This window comes from Teleopsis dalmanni, chromosome 2 (genome assembly GCF_002237135.1).
Source record: "Teleopsis dalmanni isolate 2A chromosome 2, ASM223713v2, whole genome shotgun sequence".
Taxonomy (NCBI): Eukaryota; Metazoa; Arthropoda; class Insecta; order Diptera; family Diopsidae; genus Teleopsis; species Teleopsis dalmanni.
This window is the reverse complement of record NC_051847.1, coordinates 54,754,649-54,772,200: the sequence shown is the minus strand read 5'-3', so window position 1 is coordinate 54,772,200 and position 17,552 is coordinate 54,754,649. Positions and strand designations below refer to the sequence as shown.

The following is a 17,552-nucleotide window of genomic DNA, read 5'->3' as shown; positions in this document are numbered from 1 at the left end:
AGGCAAAAAAGTTCATTTGCCAAGTAAAAAGGATATGGCGTTAGTTATTTAAGTTGTATAGCATAAAAAAAAATCGAAACATTTATAGTCAGGCTAAAATATTTTATCCTATATATCCAACGCAAACGTGGATATGTTAAATATTTAACCAATTGGTTTTGCTTTAAAATCCATAGATAAAACTTTTTTATAACGAGACTTAACCTAAAAATAAAAAAAAGGAACAAATTGAATGATCTGCTTAGCAAATCTTTTGCAGGATAAATTTAAATAATATATTTAAATAATAATAATTGTCACGTAATGTACAATTAATACTCTTAATTTTTTGCAAAAAAAAAAAAGTTAAGCTATTTGTATTTATGTAAAGCATATGTTTTTATTTATTATATAAAAAAAATATAATAATTAACATTCATAACACAACTCTAAATATATATATATATTCATAGTATATTACTTTTCAATAATGTTTTTTTACAAGAAATCTTTATTGGCAATTTTTTTTATTTATTTTTTATATTGTTTTTAACAAAGTTAACAAAATAAGAACACTAAATTATTTTCAATAATATTGAAATAAAACTGCGCAAATGTTAAAGAATTGTTCTTATTATACTTAATTAATTTGTTCTAAATACATAATGGGTATTAAAACAAAATTATATCAAATTAAAACTAAAGTATTTATATATTTAATATTTTTAATTTTTATATGTTTATTTTAATTTTGTACACCGTTTTAGTGAAAAGAATTTTTTACCCACGCAAAAATTAAAATTAATATAAAACTGCCATCAATATTCAAATATTTCTACCAACGAAATTCATTAGAAAGATTATATTCTTAATAAATATAATTTGCTCTTTTAATTATTTTTAAATGAAAATTCAATTGTTGTCTTCTATATCCATTTCTAATTTACAAAACATCTACCGTTTCAATATAAATAGCATGATTTGTTACTACATAAATTTTTTATATTTATTTAACGTTGTCCTATTTAACTCTTTTTAACTTGTGTAAAACGAACAAATTAATTATTAAAATATATTCATTTAAAAATAATATAAAACAATTGAGATGGTATGGGATAGTGAAAAACTTCTCAAATTAACCATATTAATATATTTTACTTGTAATGTATTAAAACTATAAATAAAAGAAAATATCTAACAAGAATGTTATTGTTTTTATTTGTATAATTCATCATCAAGTATCTTTCACATCGGTCTTTCCAGAAGATATTACACGAAGGTCTATTTACAACTTTTTTGCAATGCAACTGTGATCTCGAAGAAAATACTGTACCGGTGTATACGACTGTAAGTCCAATTGAATAAGTTTGTACTCAATTTCACTGATGTCCCCATTTGTAGTAGATGTCGATGTAAACTTGCTACAAAGAAAGGGATTGCCGCACGCATCTTGAAGGAAGATGCATTGGTACTTTTTTAATTTACTTTTAAGCATGAAATAAACAACGCATATATGTAATCTAGATATATTATTTTATTATACAAAATTTCAATTTATTACATTGATAACGAACTAAAATTAGGTAATTCTAAACAGTTTATGATTTATAATTCGAAATCATCCTGCATATTATTATATTTCATTATGTGTTGTTTTATCTTCGAGCCATCTACCCATGTGATGAAATCTTCTAAATTTCTTGAAACCAAAAATGCAGGATCCTTTATCATTTCGGTACCAACGCGGACATGTCCCTGTTCAATGAGATCTGTAGCGCCTTTTATATACTCCGACATCTTAGCTGAAAAATAAATGTTTATTAATTATTTTTAAAATAATGGTTTTTTACTTTTTGTTAAAATTAAAATTTAACATTTGTTTTACTAGTTATTGAAAAACTATCATTTTCAATGTTTTTAAAAGCTTAGAATATTGTTATTAATTGTGTTTCGAAAACATTTCAGTTTAAATTATCAATATAATTTTATAAAAGAAAATGTGCAACAAATCATCCAATTTTTATGGGCTTTTGCACTTCTATCTATAATACTCGTATTCAAAAAGTGTATTCGTGTTTTTCCATAAAATTTATCTTATTAATAGTCAAATGTTAAAACTTAATAAAAAACAAAAAATTCGCACTCTATGTTGCACTCTATGTTTTATATCTACACCTATTTCACGATATCATAGAAAAATTACGCAAAATGTGACCTTTAATGAACCTCATATATTTTAATAACAAATTAAATAATAAGTAATAATATAAAATCATTTATTATTTAATAAATATTTGATTTATTTATATTTCAAATTTCCGTTCAAAAACAACAAAGCTATTGCACATTATGTTTAGACGTATGATTCATATATGTCCACAATTAGAATCAATTAGCTTTACATACATTATTAAGTACTTTGGTCATAACACTGCAGATCGCGCATCAGAACCTAAAGTGCGATAACTTCGTTGTTTTTGTAATGTTAATAATATTATTTCTGCATATTTACTTGCTATATAATTTCAATTTCTGCGAGCCTGGTACCTACAGTTATGCTAACGTTAAATTTTATACTGATCTTTTTATTTTTATTGATTCCATACTCTGATACTTCCATTAAGTAAAAACGATCATTTTAATAAATATTTCAGATATTAATTATTTTCTTTTATTCTATATATAGTATAGTAATAAGATGGAAAATACTTTTCACATTTTTGTAGATGAAGGCTCATTTTCAAATTTACTAGCTTTTTTGTCATAATTCTCATATGTAGCTGAACTTATTAGTTTTGAATTAAATTTTGATTAAATATAGTAAAGAAATAATATAATAAGGAAATATAGAAGACATGTCTACGAAGAAAATCAATTCTGCGACAAGTGTGTTTACTTTTGATAGGAACATAAGAGGTCGTAAATGTTGGTTAGATGCGGAAGTTCAAGCAATTCGCAGCAGTTGTTCTAAAGTTGTGAGAACAAGTACAGAAGTGAGTTCATCTATTATAAAGAATTTTTCCGATGCAAGAAAATAATATGAACGAGTTCTATTAATTATTTTGATAAAATTTAATTGTGCTAATTTGATTTTTATTTTTTTTGTTACAGATTTTGAATTTAAACGTTCTTTTTTATTTCTAGTGGGATTAATGCTAGTATGTATGTATGTATGTATATTTATTTTCATTTTAAATTTCATTTTTACAGTATGATTGGTGAATCTTAAATTAATATATAAATAAATATAATTAAAATAGCGACTGTGACACAATGTCGTCCGTCGACTTATAGTATAATAGTAGTATTATAAATAGTTGTATAATAGTGAGTATAAGAATAAACTAGTATATACACGTTATCAATAATAATTGAGCTTTAAAATACATATTAACTAGTTGACCCCGCGAACTTCGTGCCGCGTATCAGTCAATGAATGTTATATTAAATTTTAGGTAAACGTAGTCTTGAACATCTTGACCAATGCATGATGTTCATGAAGTAGTTGCTGCAGATCTTGAAGAATTGCTATTTTCATTGCTGTGTTGTTCCGTCATATTGTCCATGAAGTATACTTGAAAGAATTTATGTTGTGCATCTTCAACAGGTTGCAATGATCTAATTCGATGGTGAATCTGGCCTTCAATCTGAGTCGAAAGCGAAGTCAATATTACAGATTTATAATGCCAATTTTTTTAAAATGTTAACATTTTTTATTTATTTTAGACACAAATACAGGAATATAATAAAACTTTTTCACCTATATTTCATATTTGATCAAATTTTTTATCTTTAATTTCTTAAAGAAAACGAACATTTGCTCTTTTCAACATAAATAACCTTGAACGTCTGATTAAATCCATGTTCTTCGATAATGTCCGCCCCGAATGAAGTTATTTGAAAGCAGCTATTGTTCTTTTGAGTGTTCGCTAGAAAATGTCGTAATTCTGGTGTTTCACCATAAAGCAATGAATGCAATGACTCAGGTGGCGGAGTCAATAATGGCAATTTCACTTTACCATTAAGGCAGCACAATCCCGGCGATTCTCCAGCAAACTTTAATGCTCCGCAATGTTCGCAAGTAACGTCCATTGGACCAATGCGAACGAAAGGATGCGAAGTGTAATCATTTGCGCAATCGTATAGAAACGCTGCTCGATACAAATCAATAGTTGAAGCATTTCTTCTTGATCGTCGGATATTTTCTCGTTGTTGATCGGTGTGATAAGCTCGACGATTTCTCATTGCCAACCGAGCCGTTTCACGGACTGCCTCTCTTTGCTCTTGTGTGTGAGAAGCGCGAAGGCGGGTCATACTAATGTGGCTCCTTTTTCGTGCGATTCTGTTCTTCTTCAGTGGATGCATGCGTAATGGTTCGACGCCTAGTTGCATTACGGCATTGTTGAGAAAGATTAGACTTTCTGGGTCGCGGCATTGTTAATATTAAACACTCGCACAAAACAAACAAATCGATACTTTCACCTCATATATTGATGACAATATTTATTTATTATATTTGAATTTATTATATTTGAAATTTGAAATATTTGAAAAAAAAAAATTTTAAAAGAAATCAATATCACTCAAACTGTCGAACTGTTGAACTGTCAATGTACAATATCTTCAGCCTCATCTGAATTACACATCTACAGAACGCAGATCTATTTAGAAGGGTGAACCGATACCCTTCTAAATTTGAAGTTCAGAGTCAGTGTTCATTTGGGTCAATTGGCTAATGAAGCACACTTGACACAAAATTATTTTTCTTCGCAGACATGTCTTCTATATTTCCTTATTCATGTATTTCCTTATCCTTATTAATTCAAAGTTAATAAGTTTAGCTACATATGAGAATTATGACAAAAAAGCTATATATAGACTATACTATACTATATATAGAATAAAAGAAAATAATTAATATCTTAAATATTTATTAATATAATCGTTTTTACTTAATGGAAGTATCAGAGTATGGAATCGATAAAAATATATAGTTCAGTATAAAATTTAATGTTAGCATAACTATAGGTACCAGGCTCACAGAAATTGAAATTATATAGCAAGTAAATATGCAGAAATAATATTATTAACAATATTATTAACATTAACACAAATTCATTAAAATTTCATAAAATTGCTAATAACTTAAGAACTAATGGGTGGATCACTCCCGCCTTTTGTATAAAGTTGTATTATTATATATGTAATAAATATATATAGTTTAATAAAAGCAACAATTTTTCTAACAATAATAAACAATATGTTATAAAAATGTTGCATGGGGAATGGGTGTTATAGTGGGCAAAATATCATGAAACTTTTTGGGCCCATGCGATATAGTATAAGTTTTAATACACCAAATTTTAACTTTCTGTCTATTAGAGCTTTTGAGGTATTAACAAAATGTACAACCAGGTATTGTTCGTGAGCTCAACCACCTGAAAGTTAATAAAATGTTTGCGTATCTTATTATAAATCGTTATAATAATAAAGGCAGCGTCGCCAAACGCTATGGGAGTGGGCGAAAAATAACAGCAACATTACATAAAATGGTTCAGAAAGTGAAAGCTCGACTTAAACGAAATCCACGTGGTAATGGTATTCAAATGGTCAAATAACTGAAGATATCCTAGCGAAGCATCCGACTTATATTCCAAAATGAGCTCAAGATAAAGCCAAAAGGCACAAGATCTTTTGCCGAAGCGACAAAAAGTTAGACTCGAAATAGCAAAGGAGTTATTATGCGTGTACAAATATGCGAATTTTCAAACGCTGTGTTCTCTGATGAGAAAAATGTTCCCATTGAGTAGTTCATAAACACTCAAAATGTTCGTGTTTACTTAACTGAACGCATTGCCGAAAATTTGAGACTACGAATGGCCACCCGAAGTAATTTTCCATCTCTAGCGATAGTATAGGCAACTGGGAACACCAATCGAAGCTCTCCAATCGTTTTAATCAAGCCTGTTGTCAACGCGACATATTATCGGGAAAATGTTTTGGTAATTGCTTTAGAACCGTGGGCACGCAAACATAAATATACGTTCATGGACCATAGACTCGGCACCGTCTCATAAAGCTCGTGAGAACCATGAATAGTTAAAAAATCATATTCCACACATCCATCTCGCCCATTTTGGAGAGCAAGGTGAGGACTAAAAAATATGTCAGTATAGATATGCTGAAGAAAGCCATTCTTCAGGAATTAGCCAAAATACCGAAAGATCACATTCGTGAAGCATACAATGCATTTTTAAACCGTTTAAGGGCCATAGCCAAGGTTAAATGTGGCCGCATTGAGCTAGAGTGAGTGAATGCCAACATTTTGATTATTTCCACAAATTTTTATAATTTCAATAAATAAAAAGTAATTTCACACAGAAAAGATATGGTTGCTTGAATAGGTAACACTTCAATATTGCAAAACTAGGCAAAGTCAAGAGGGCCTTTTTAATCCAAAAAGTAAAAAGGGCGACAAAAAATTTTATTGCTAATAGATGAAGATTTCTATTGCCAAAAAATAGAGTCACATGATTCTTAGGTCAAAAAGTTTGAACTTAATTCTAAACTTACTGACAATTCTAAAGCCAACGAAGGATAATTTGCCTGAAAGATAGTTATAGAACTACCATTTTGTCGACTCGGCGTGTGTGTGTAGGTGTGTGAGTAAGGAGCTATGAAAAACTGTATAAAGTACCATATGTTCGCATGGTCGACTTTGGTTGAGGCCACTGGAGATTTGACATTTACTGTTTAGCGACATCTATCGTAAAAAGTGCTAAGTTTCCTCTTTTTAAAAGTTCTCTACGTTTTCATATCAACTTCGATATGAACCCCGATAGATAAAATAAAATGAATAGAGTTTAGAAGGTTAAAAAACCAATGATAGTGTCCATTCAAATGTCCCAACGCAAAATGCGAATCACCGCCTAAAAGGTGAGATATATCTAGGGTGTGCTGCAGAGTGCAGCTAGAGTTGGAAGATAGGTAAATATATATTATTTTTATTATTTTGAGTCTAACCTATAAAAATGTTTAATCCCATAACCTTTAAACAAAGTAAAGACGCTGTGAGGGATTATAAAAAAAAGTCACTTCACCTCGAGCACTTCTTGGGCAGAACTAATAAAGGGAAAGACGTGAGATGGAAGGGGGTGGAAAGTGGAGTTAGACAATAGTTAAGCCCCAGTAAATTGCCCATTTTACCTTGCAACTATCAGTTCTTTTTTTCTTAGTAGACATAGTGTTATAGTGCAACATAGATAACATCAGTAAAGTCAAATATCTGTAAATGGTTATTGATCAAAATCTAGATTTGAGAGATATCTTTTATTTGATTTAAATTTAAATGAAGTAGAAGATTTACATTTGATGGCTGTGCAGTTTCGTTATTAATATTTTGATAATGGCATATAGTTGGGCATACATCTATACTGACCGATGTGTTAAATAATTTATATGGTTTATATTTAGACAAGGTATTTAATTTGATGGAGAAATCAGTTATGTACAGAAACATTTATATTAAGTTACGCAATAAAATGTACTTTATCTTATATGTACTATATCCGACAGACGTTACTTAAAATTATGTGGTTATATTTTTAAATACGAATAATACGAATTCGTATTTAAAAAATTTCCTCAACTCCCAACTATATTTTTGTTTATTTCTGCTGTACACTTTTTGCTCTCCCCATAGCATCCCATTATCCCAAGTATGCCATTATTTTATGTGATTGGTTTTGCAAATCTGCGTGTATCAAAACAATAACAGCAACCAGTTGTCGCTTTGTTCAATAACCCACAAGACATATAACTCTACCTGCATTCTTATTGTTTCAATCCTCAATCCACTTAATACACTTTCATTACCTTTATAGACACTTTTCTTAAATATAATGACTACCATAAATAAAATATTCCGGAGCAAGTGATGCAATTACATTCCCAAATCGAATTTTTGTCTCACATTAACATAAGAATCCATCGAATGGTAACGTTTGTTGTTCACGCAATTTGGTAACAACCATAGTGTGAAAATTTCAGAAATTGCAATGTTTATGAATCTAAACTTTTTTAGTTACTGTGATAAATTTGTTATTCAAAGGGTATCAAGGGTATACTGCTCTATTTGTAAGATTTGAATACCTAATTTCATAAACATTCAAATATTAATAAAAATATACAGTACTTACTTTTCACCATTACAACTGGTAATCGCCTACGACAAAATGCGCTAGCCGAAACTTTACTCCCCGTTTCTAAATCTGTTGAATTGACAACTCCCATACTATATAGCTTTCTCATAAGCATCTCTTCTGCTTCACTTTTAAAAGGGTCACTTTTATCTAACTTAGCAATTTTTTCTACAAGTTCACGTACATCTCTGGACAACTTATTATACCTTTGAAAAAATTTTATGTTATAAAGATCATTACTAATAATTTTATTATTCATACTTTGTGTAATCCTCCCGTTTCTTTATGTGATATTTACGAAGTATAGCATTCTCTTTTCCATAGTTATCAACTTTCCATGAAATAAAATCAACTTTTTTTAATAATTTTTGTTCGTGATATTTTAATTTCCGCACCATGTTTTACTTTTGTTTACAAATATTGAATGCACGCGTTTGAACTTCTGTCAATTATGTTATTTGACTTCAATACGAGTGGAACAAAAATAACAATGGAACAACATCACGACATAGTACAATAATACCAAGCTTAGTTAGATGTTACAGTTTGTATATGAAAAATATATATTACATATCTTACTTAGTTGCTAACATATTGCGCTTAGCTTTTTTATTTCAACTAAAGCATGATATAGACGATGAAATTTGTTTGCAAACAAGGTTTGCTGGCTATCAAATTGCATCGTCTATACTCAAGTTTGCAAACCAAAATTTGGTTTGCAAACTAGTTTGCAGTGAAATTAAAATTTTTCAATTATTTGTTAAGTTTGCAAACTCGTTTGCTTGTGTATATCGAAATTTGCAAACTTCTCATAATTTAAGAATTTTGGTGAGCGTCGGACAAGCAAAGATTACGGAAAAAAATTATTAATTTTTGGTAAAAAGAAAAATAAATGAAAAATAATTAAAAAATTGCTAGACATTAGACAACTATTGAAGAAGTTTATATATTTTAAAAATTATTTTGTGCTAAAAACATTTTTATAGTAAGCTTTAATATTTAAACAATTATTATATGCATAAAAATTTTAAAATGTAACATATTAAAAAATTGAAACAAAAATAATTTTAGTTTAAAAAATGAAATAAATAACAGGTTGCTATGATCATCACCTCAATTTCTTCAGTTTCAATTATTGTTTTGCACTCTGTACTTGCTCCGCTGTTGATATGAACGCTGTAGAAAATAAATCAAAATGAAGTTTGCCAACCTTGTTTCAAAGTGTATAGCAAAGTGCATATTCGGTTTGCAAATTTGGTTTGCAAACAAATTTCATCGTCTATATCATGCTTAAGTCTCAATTATAATAGCAAAATTTGCATGTATGTCATGCAGACTGATGGAAATCAAAATATATTGATTTTTCGACAGTTTCGTTCTTAATTGGATTTTTTCGATATCCATACAAATTTTATTGTGATTTAGATTATAGAACTGAAATTTCAAGACATTGAAAAAGTTCTTTCATTATTATACATACATTATGTCAAGAAAAAATTTTTAATGTTATAAATAAAAAGTTTAATTATAAAAAGTTAATTATAAATTAATTATGTTTTAAAAATGTACCAATTTATTTTATTATTAATTGTCGAATTCAAAATAAATATGCAATATTAGGCCTTTTCGTCGGCTCGCCAGTATGGCAAAAAACAGCAAATTGCGTTCCTATACTGGCTGAAATGTACGCAAAACAACAACACTATTTTCTCCATATAGGCCAGTAGTTGTTTACTGGCCAAACACTTCGACCAGTAAAGAAAAAAGTTTCACCAACACAATAAGCGAACTATTGTGAACCTTCATTGGAAATTCCAATGAATATTGCAATCATATTGAAACAAAAATTTAAACAAAATTGAAAAATTTCATTAAAAATTGGAAAAAAAGCAAATAATTTAAAACTATATAAAAATCTTGAAAAGTAATGGAGAAATCGTAAGTACAAAGCACATTAAATGTTTTAATATGTTAATTATTAACATGGAACATATCCAAGATCTGCTTTTTGTAAAAACAAAACAATTGATAGATTGCAATAGTGATGCCAATGACTCGCTCAGTGAATATAGACCAGCATGTGTTTTTTGCCATACTTGCGAGCCACCGAAAACGCCTATTATTAACCCTTAAATTTACTCACAGATACCTGCTTAACAAGTGAAGTGTGTAAGTTACCTTAATCCCTTAATCTTTTAGTAATTGCGTTATCTATTATAATAGTTTCAAAAATTTTCAACAATTTTGCTGCGACTGTGTGCACATAGCCTAATATTTTAGAAGGTATGTTTAAACTTCAAATTAAAAAAATAAATTTGTTGTTTCTGCAATAGTAAAAAAGGAAATTGTTTTGTTTTTATTTAATATATGGTTTAAATTCTTTAATGGGGTTATAATGGAAGATGAATTAGTAAGAAAAATTGTTGGAGATGAAGATCCATTAACAGAAGAACGTATGGGAAATGTTCGTGAAGTAGGTAGTCAAGCAGTGTGGAGTCTTTCATCTTGCAAGCCAGGTAAACCTTCCAAACGTTTCTTAAATATATTAATACAATTCAGTATGAATGATACCAATTTGGAATACTTTTATTATTAATATATTTATTTAATAATTTTTAAGGTTTCGGAGTGGAGCGTTTACGAGATAATATCACTGACACTTATTGGCAATCTGATGGACAGTTGCCACACTTAGTCAATATACAATTTCATCGCAAAACAAACATAAGCCAAATATACATTTACACAGATTATAAATTAGATGAGAGTTATACGCCTTCCAGAATTTCTATTCGATCAGGAACACATTTCAATGATTTGCAAGAATTGCAAACAATTGATCTGAATGAACCCACTGGTATGTATAAAATGTTTACTTTAATAAATATTTTTGGTATATAATTAAAACTTACAAATTTACATAGGTTGGGTCTTCATACCAATAAGAGATGGAAATATGAAATCCATTCGAACATTTATGTTGCAGATCGCTGTTATATCTAATCATCAGAATGGGCGTGATACTCATATGCGACAAATACGAATTCATGCTCCAGTGGAAGGTCGTCACTATCCTTTAGAATTATTTGGTAAATTTAGTACACTTGGATTTCAAAAGTTCACAACTATTCGTTAAACATATTTTAATTTCTTCCCTATTATTTTGGATAGTTATATTTTAGCTTTTTCAAAAATCTGTATATATAGATATTTAATCACAATATATTTTTTATTTCTCTTATAATGCATTGTAATACTATAACAATCACATAATTTAATATAAAGTAAAATGCGAATTATATACTAAAATTTTTTTGTCTGAACTACTTTTTGTAAAATAATCTAGATATATTAAAACATTTTTTATAAAAACACATAAAACTAATTTGTTTAATAAAACAAATAAAAAAAGCGTCATTTACATAGAAATAAAAGTATTGAATGCTGGAAACTTGTATAAGAGGAAGTAGATATGTATACAGATGCACAATCTATTATATGTAAAGTGTTTGGTTAAGTATTTAAATATATAACGTAATCAAAACTCATGATTATTTATATAAAACCACAAATTTAATATCTTTGGTTATATAATTTATTTCTGAATAAAGAGAAAAAGCTCATTTTTAAAATAATTTTAATTGTTACAATGTATTGCTTTTGATTTTATGTGTAATCATTTTTAATACTATTTTGGAATTATTTTAACTTCGAGATAAGTTTTGTTGTATCCATCTCCAGATCAGAAATATTGTTTACATCTCCATGATGTCCTGAATCACAACTAGTTGTGGACTTTTTGCTGTGATCGCTTAAATTGTATGTTTCTAGCAAATCACCTATAGCGGAATCATGATTTTCTAAATCTGTTGATGAGTTGGCAGACATAGTTGAATATTCTGATATATTACTGTAACTAGCATTTGTATCAGAATTACTAAAAGAAGTCTTTAATGGATTGTTGCTTGTTACTAAATGCTCAGATTGCTTAATATTAGTTGTGGAATCCTTTGCAAAAGTAGCATTGGAACCAAATTTTGTTTTAAGGTTATTGCAATCTTTTCCGTTATTTTTCTTTATGAATGGTTGAAGAGATTCTTTTTGTTTCGATTCATATAAATAATTTTCTTGAGTTTCAGTTTTTTGATTTTCCAGTGTTTTACCTTTACGAGAGATAGATATTTCTTCTTTTGTTGTGACAATCGATTTAACAGATATTGATGTTTCAAGTTGAACTTCTTGTTTCTGAATGCCTGCTTGTAAAAGCATTTCATTGAAAACATCTATTGAAGGTATTTGACCATTTTGTAATGCAGTTTTTATTGCATTTTTATCTCCACTTAAATTATCTAACTTGATAGGTACCCCATTGACAAGCAAAGTCTCTTCTTCTTGTTCAACAAATTTTTTTTCGCAATCGACTATATTTACATTTTTTCCAAAACGTGAATGAATCGTGTTCAGTATTTCCTCATCCATTTTGACTAATGCTTTAATTAGAAATATTAAGACGACGATAACTCCTTTAATAGTATATCTATAAAAAATTAAATTTATTAAAATTATAATAACCGCATTAAAACCACACAAAGTTTATTTAATAAAATAAAATTTTATGTTTATGTGCAAAGTTCATCGGTGTTTATATTATATTTACCTAGTAAATCAAAAACATTTTACGAGTAATGTTTACATATTGATTTATTACATCATTTGCATTTAAATGCATCTATGTTGTACGGGTTTTAAATGTAAAACATTTTCTTAATATTAAATTTTTGATTATAAGATTCACATGTAAATAAACGTTTTTTTTTCGGTCAACTTTATGTATAGGTGAAAACTTTAAAGTAAATAAACAGAGTTGCATTTCCTCCCAACCCCATTTTTGAACAGTGTTGTGAAATGTAGTTTTAAAATTGGTTCGAACAATGCATCTTTGCCTGCAGCTGCTAGCCAATTGGTTTTGATATGCAAATATGTTATTGTGCTGTTTGTGATGCTTAAATCAAGTAATTACTAGTAATTAGTAAGCATTCAACCCATTAAAATCATCACATTCCAGTAATAAATAACAGATACTAAACAAAAGTCAATCAATTTAATATCACAACAAATAAGACACTATAAAGGGGTAAGGCAGGTGCAATTGCAGTTTAATTAATATAATTGAAACCTTTACATTCTAAGTAGTAGTGGCAAAAACCACAATAGTGTAACGTTTGCTAATAAGTGCAGTTGACGAAATGTTTAGATTTTTGGGCTTCATTTGCTACTTACTATAGTAATTGGATAGGGCTCTAAAGGAAATTGAATGATACAGTCATTTGCAACGTATTTTGTAACGCATGTTACCCTTACTAATATGACAAAATACTGCGACATGTTATAATCGAAAATTGTAGCACATTCGTTTCTAAGCATATATAATTAACTGCTACACACAACGGATCCATTTTACTGTACATTTTACTGGAGGTTTTATCCTGATGCCTTGGTAATTAGTAACCTGGGTAACTCGGTAACATTATGTTATACAAACAAATATACACAAAACTTAACCGATTCACTGAGCATGTCTGAATACACCTATAATATTTTACCATTTTACACAAGTTGGTCACATAAGGGTATTTAGCCCTTATTGTTTTCAATAAGGATACTTAGCATATTGCTCATATTTTAAACGACAATTAAAATTCTATTAGTATATTTTTAATTAATTTTTGTTTTTTTAATTTTCATGTTTCAATATTTCATTAATATCGTTCATTTTTATAAACAAATTTACCAAATACAAAAAATTTAGATTAACTTAAATCTATTTTTTTACACAACTGGATAACTGCATTCCATAGCAATACCACAAAAGTTATTTCCGCGTGGCAATCTGAAATATCCATCTTCTCCCCAGTTCTTATCCCATGAATTTTTAACAATCCAGTAATCTTGACCATTTTCACTACCATATCCAACAACTAAGACTGAATGATTTACCTCACCTTTGTTGCATTCTTCATCAGCATATATTCCTTTTTTATATAACAATAATGATTCTAAACCATTAAGAGAGCAAGCTAGAGGTCCCAAAGTTGCAATTACTTCCTTCATAGTTTTCTCATCTTTTGGGGTTATGGCAGCAAAACCTTTTATTTCTGCTCCTTTAATACCATTTTGATAAGAACATTTATCTTTTTTATCTAAATATGGGTATTTATCTCCAAAAGCAATTCCCTTTTGACTTGAAGTTATAAATTCAAATGCATACTCTTGAAAACCGCCATCACAACCAACCAAACCAAAATCTTCTTTACCACAGTCGACCAAATTTTGTTCGGAAAGACTAATAAGTTTGCCAGTTTTTCTGAATATATGACCTTCAATAGCTCCAGTTGTTGCAAATGTCCAACATGAACCACATTCACCTTGGAATTTAACAGGTGTAACTCCGCCTTTTTCGCGCCAATCCCAGCTATCAGGAACAGGTCCAGCTTTGGGTTTAGCGAGCTGACGATGCGCCTTAGCTTTGGATCTAAATTAGAAAATTAGGCATATGTTAGTATCAATTGCCGTTCAAATTTATAGTAAAATAGTATAGATTAAATTTAAACGTACTCTCCTTGTGCTGATTTTTTGTTGCCTGTAAGTCTTGACAAAAATTCTCCACTTGTGAGATCAGCGAATGCGTTTACTGCTAATTCATAGGATTTTCCTCCTGCAGCAAAAGCGGCGTTATTAGCATCAACCAAACTCTTTCTAGCCGTAAACAAATTTTCACGCAAAGTGCGCTCAGCGGCATCTGCATAGGTTTTACCAGTTTGTGCCTTAGTAAAGTTATACAGATAAAATTATTAATTCCAATATTTAAAATTGAAAATTGAATTTACAGCGAAATCTGCAAAATTTGCAACGTTGTTAACAACTGGCAATGATTGAACACGTGAAGCCAAGCTTCCAACTCCTCTATTAATTGCACTGCCAACTTGTCCCAAGCCGCCAAAACCTCCAAATTGTGCAGTAACAACTGTTACTAGAAGTGGTAATATAAGAAACAGCTTCATTGTGACAATTTCTAAAATAAATAAATAAAACTGTATAAACATATTTGATAGATTAAAATTCTTCTTATGTAGGTCAGAATGTCATTTTTTAAAAAAGTTTCTAATCACTCGCTCTAAAACTTTACATGTGGAAGGGATCAAAACTGGACATTTAAAAATAATATAACCGAATCCATATTTGTCATATCAGAGAGACTTATCTTGGTGAGAGGATAGGATGGGTTAAGAGCTGTCATTAAATAATTTACCAGCAAACTTAGCTTTGCAGTCCTGCTGAGAACTTGTAATAATTTTAAAAAGTAACCAAATAAATATTGGTGTGTTGTATATAGAAAAAATGGTACATTGTAGTCTATTTGATTATATATTACAGCTATCACAATTTTTAAAGGTTATAAAAGCAAAAAAGCAGTTTTTCCCGTTGTTATTTTGAATTTTCGCGTTTAATAATTATTTTTATGATATAAAACTCTTTAACTTTGTATTCGCAACTTTATGTTAATAAAAAAAAAACTGGAAATAACTGAATATAACATTTAAAAAGATTGTTAATGAGTAAAAATAATTTGTCGATGCGATAAATATCATGTAAATAGAATTATCATCATTAAAAATAATCTTAAAAAAAAATGTTGATGCCGCAAAATTAATGTAATCTTTATGACTTTCATATGTAATAATATTGCTGATTAAACAATAAATTCAACTTTATTGTAAAAAAATTATTTTTTTTATAAAAATAATAAATTTGTATAACAAATTGTATCACTTGCAGATTTTTTTAAAATATACTAGTATTTTGATTTTATTTCATTATGCAGTAACAAACGTTCATCTTTTCTGTCACTACTTGTTTAAAAAATTTATATATACAATATATTAGTATTATGTTTAACATTATAAACTATTGTATTATTTCACAGTTTGAAGTAAGACCCCTCTTGCAAACTAATAGCGATCTATTATAATTTTCGACACTCTTACACGAACATTAGAATAGTATTAAAAGTTTATTATTTTTTCTTAAAAATTATTTTGTTTGTTAAATTATATATTTTGTCAGAAATTTATTTTAACACAATTGAAATATGCACAACAATTGATTTTGTTAATATTAATTTTTTCCCCAGCGTTCAACCAACCTTAGACAACTGAACAATGGTTAATGTTAGTTGTATATTCCCCTTTTATAGTAAAATATGAAATGTTAATATGCGAATCTTCTCTTGAAACTAATTAAATAAATTAAAAATAGCTAAAGTCACAAATAGTTAATTTAGATCAGTGGTGGGCAAACTTGGATCTCAAACATTTTTCAAAACAGTTCAATACATTCATTCAAAGAAGTTATAGTCACATTGTTATGCCCACCACTGATAAAGATTATTAAAAATTAATAAACAGTAACTGGTTTTAGACTCAGTTTAATAATTTTTAAATAAATTAAGACTACAAGCTTTTCAGTATTATCAGTAATCTTTAAACGATATCTCAATATATTATTTAACTGATTTAAATACATAATTTACTATTTTAATTCATTACAATTTTTTATTTATTTATTTATTTTTTTGTTTTAAAACATTTAGGTTATTATTTAAACTTGTATGTAACCATTAAGTATGAATATAATATCCAGAACTATTGAATAAATTAAGGTAATAGAAACCCAGTTAGTAAGGCAAGCGATAATGCAATTAATGTACTTACACTTAATATAATTTTTCTAAGAGAAGAACGAGAATTTGTAGTCATTAAGTGATTTATATGCAAATAATTATATTAAAATATAATGTAATAATGTTAAAATAAATATTTACTTTATGCGATTTGATTATGCGAATTTTATTATTTATTTAACTTTCTAATGTCTCTAATTTTTTAAACCATAAAATAAAAATGGAGTGTGTTGTGATTGGTGCTTTACATGATATTTAGTGCGTTCATGCCTTTCATGAATGAAGTATAAGAGGATAAAACTGCAATTGTAGCAATCGTTGAAACTGTGTCCAAAGCATCCCACTATTAACTGGTGCAAATAAACTAAAAGGAATTATTTATTTTGAAATCTAATTTTAGTAATCATTACTTTACTTTCTATATCAGAATTTTCCTAGTAGGTATAGCATTATAGCATTATTGCAAAAAAATAATCGAGATAACTTAAAAGTACTTAATAAATAAAATTAATAAATTTCTCACAGTTTATATCAATTTACTGCATAAATTACAAATGTATAAGATAAATAGGCATATTTATCTTAATATGCTATAACTATTAATCTTCTAAACAACTTTCTGAAAGATTGAC

At 28.4% G+C, this 17,552-nt stretch overlaps 5 protein-coding genes across 6 annotated transcripts in view; 2 read left to right on the top strand and 3 right to left on the bottom strand.

The window, feature by feature from the left end:
• LOC119679219 (patronin) overlaps nt 1-302 on the top strand; it is a 48,409-nt gene extending 48,107 nt beyond the window's left edge. Inside the window, exon 26 of the mRNA XM_038091435.1 lies at nt 3-302. Coding sequence (XP_037947363.1) covers nt 3-52 — 50 coding nt within the window. The 3' untranslated portion in view covers nt 53-302. The remainder of the gene's footprint in view (nt 1-2) is intronic.
• Nucleotides 303-1,495: 1,193 nt separating this feature from the next.
• On the bottom strand, nt 1,496-9,079 carry LOC119679237 (U3 small nucleolar ribonucleoprotein protein IMP3). Its single transcript, XM_038091470.1, has 3 exons — nt 8,442-9,079; nt 8,178-8,386; nt 1,496-1,781 (listed from the first exon to the last, which is right to left on the bottom strand). The coding sequence occupies exons 1-3, from the start codon at nt 8,576-8,578 to the stop codon at nt 1,585-1,587; spliced, it is 543 nt and encodes a 180-aa protein (XP_037947398.1). The 5' UTR covers nt 8,579-9,079; the 3' UTR covers nt 1,496-1,584.
• Nucleotides 9,080-10,403: 1,324 nt separating this feature from the next.
• On the top strand, nt 10,404-11,807 carry LOC119679234 (anaphase-promoting complex subunit 10). 2 transcript variants are annotated; one of them, XM_038091467.1, is made up of 4 exons: nt 10,404-10,463; nt 10,522-10,696; nt 10,801-11,037; nt 11,105-11,807. In XM_038091467.1, the coding sequence occupies exons 2-4, from the start codon at nt 10,576-10,578 to the stop codon at nt 11,314-11,316; spliced, it is 570 nt and encodes a 189-aa protein (XP_037947395.1). In that variant the 5' UTR covers nt 10,404-10,463; nt 10,522-10,575; the 3' UTR covers nt 11,317-11,807. The 2 variants fall into 2 exon arrangements, with proteins under 2 accessions (XP_037947395.1, XP_037947394.1); XM_038091466.1 differs by lacking the exon at nt 10,404-10,463 and having other exon boundaries at nt 10,500-10,696.
• Nucleotides 11,771-12,948, bottom strand: LOC119679232. Its single transcript, XM_038091462.1, has 2 exons — nt 12,838-12,948; nt 11,771-12,717 (listed from the first exon to the last, which is right to left on the bottom strand). The coding sequence occupies exon 2, from the start codon at nt 12,657-12,659 to the stop codon at nt 11,880-11,882; it is 780 nt and encodes a 259-aa protein (XP_037947390.1). The 5' UTR covers nt 12,660-12,717; nt 12,838-12,948; the 3' UTR covers nt 11,771-11,879.
• Nucleotides 12,949-13,939: 991 nt separating this feature from the next.
• On the bottom strand, nt 13,940-15,574 carry LOC119679230 (procathepsin L). The gene is made up of 4 exons (XM_038091461.1): nt 15,490-15,574; nt 15,068-15,252; nt 14,796-15,004; nt 13,940-14,712 (listed from the first exon to the last, which is right to left on the bottom strand). The coding sequence occupies exons 2-4, from the start codon at nt 15,239-15,241 to the stop codon at nt 14,010-14,012; spliced, it is 1,086 nt and encodes a 361-aa protein (XP_037947389.1). The 5' UTR covers nt 15,242-15,252; nt 15,490-15,574; the 3' UTR covers nt 13,940-14,009.
• Nucleotides 15,575-17,552: the final 1,978 nt, after the last annotated feature.

Coding starts and splice junctions, on each gene's coding strand:
- LOC119679230 (XM_038091461.1), bottom strand. CDS start 15,241: ATGAAGCTGTTTCTTATATTACCACTTCTAGTAACAGTTGTTACTGCA. Junction 15,005..15,067: donor CAAATTTTGCAGATTTCGCT/GTAAATTCAATT, acceptor AACTTTACTAAG/GCACAAACTGGTAAAACCTA. Junction 14,713..14,795: donor AAAAAATCAGCACAAGGAGA/GTACGTTTAAAT, acceptor TTTCTAATTTAG/ATCCAAAGCTAAGGCGCATC.
- LOC119679237 (XM_038091470.1), bottom strand. CDS start 8,578: ATGGTGCGGAAATTAAAATATCACGAACAAAAATTATTAAAAAAAGTT. Junction 8,387..8,441: donor AAACGGGAGGATTACACAAA/GTATGAATAATA, acceptor ATTTTTTCAAAG/GTATAATAAGTTGTCCAGAG. Junction 1,782..8,177: donor ACCAGTTGTAATGGTGAAAA/GTAAGTACTGTA, acceptor TTTATTTTTCAG/CTAAGATGTCGGAGTATATA.
- LOC119679232 (XM_038091462.1), bottom strand. CDS start 12,659: ATGGATGAGGAAATACTGAACACGATTCATTCACGTTTTGGAAAAAAT.
- LOC119679234 (XM_038091467.1), top strand. CDS start 10,576: ATGGAAGATGAATTAGTAAGAAAAATTGTTGGAGATGAAGATCCATTA. Junction 10,697..10,800: donor TCTTTCATCTTGCAAGCCAG/GTAAACCTTCCA, acceptor ATAATTTTTAAG/GTTTCGGAGTGGAGCGTTTA. Junction 11,038..11,104: donor TGATCTGAATGAACCCACTG/GTATGTATAAAA, acceptor AAATTTACATAG/GTTGGGTCTTCATACCAATA.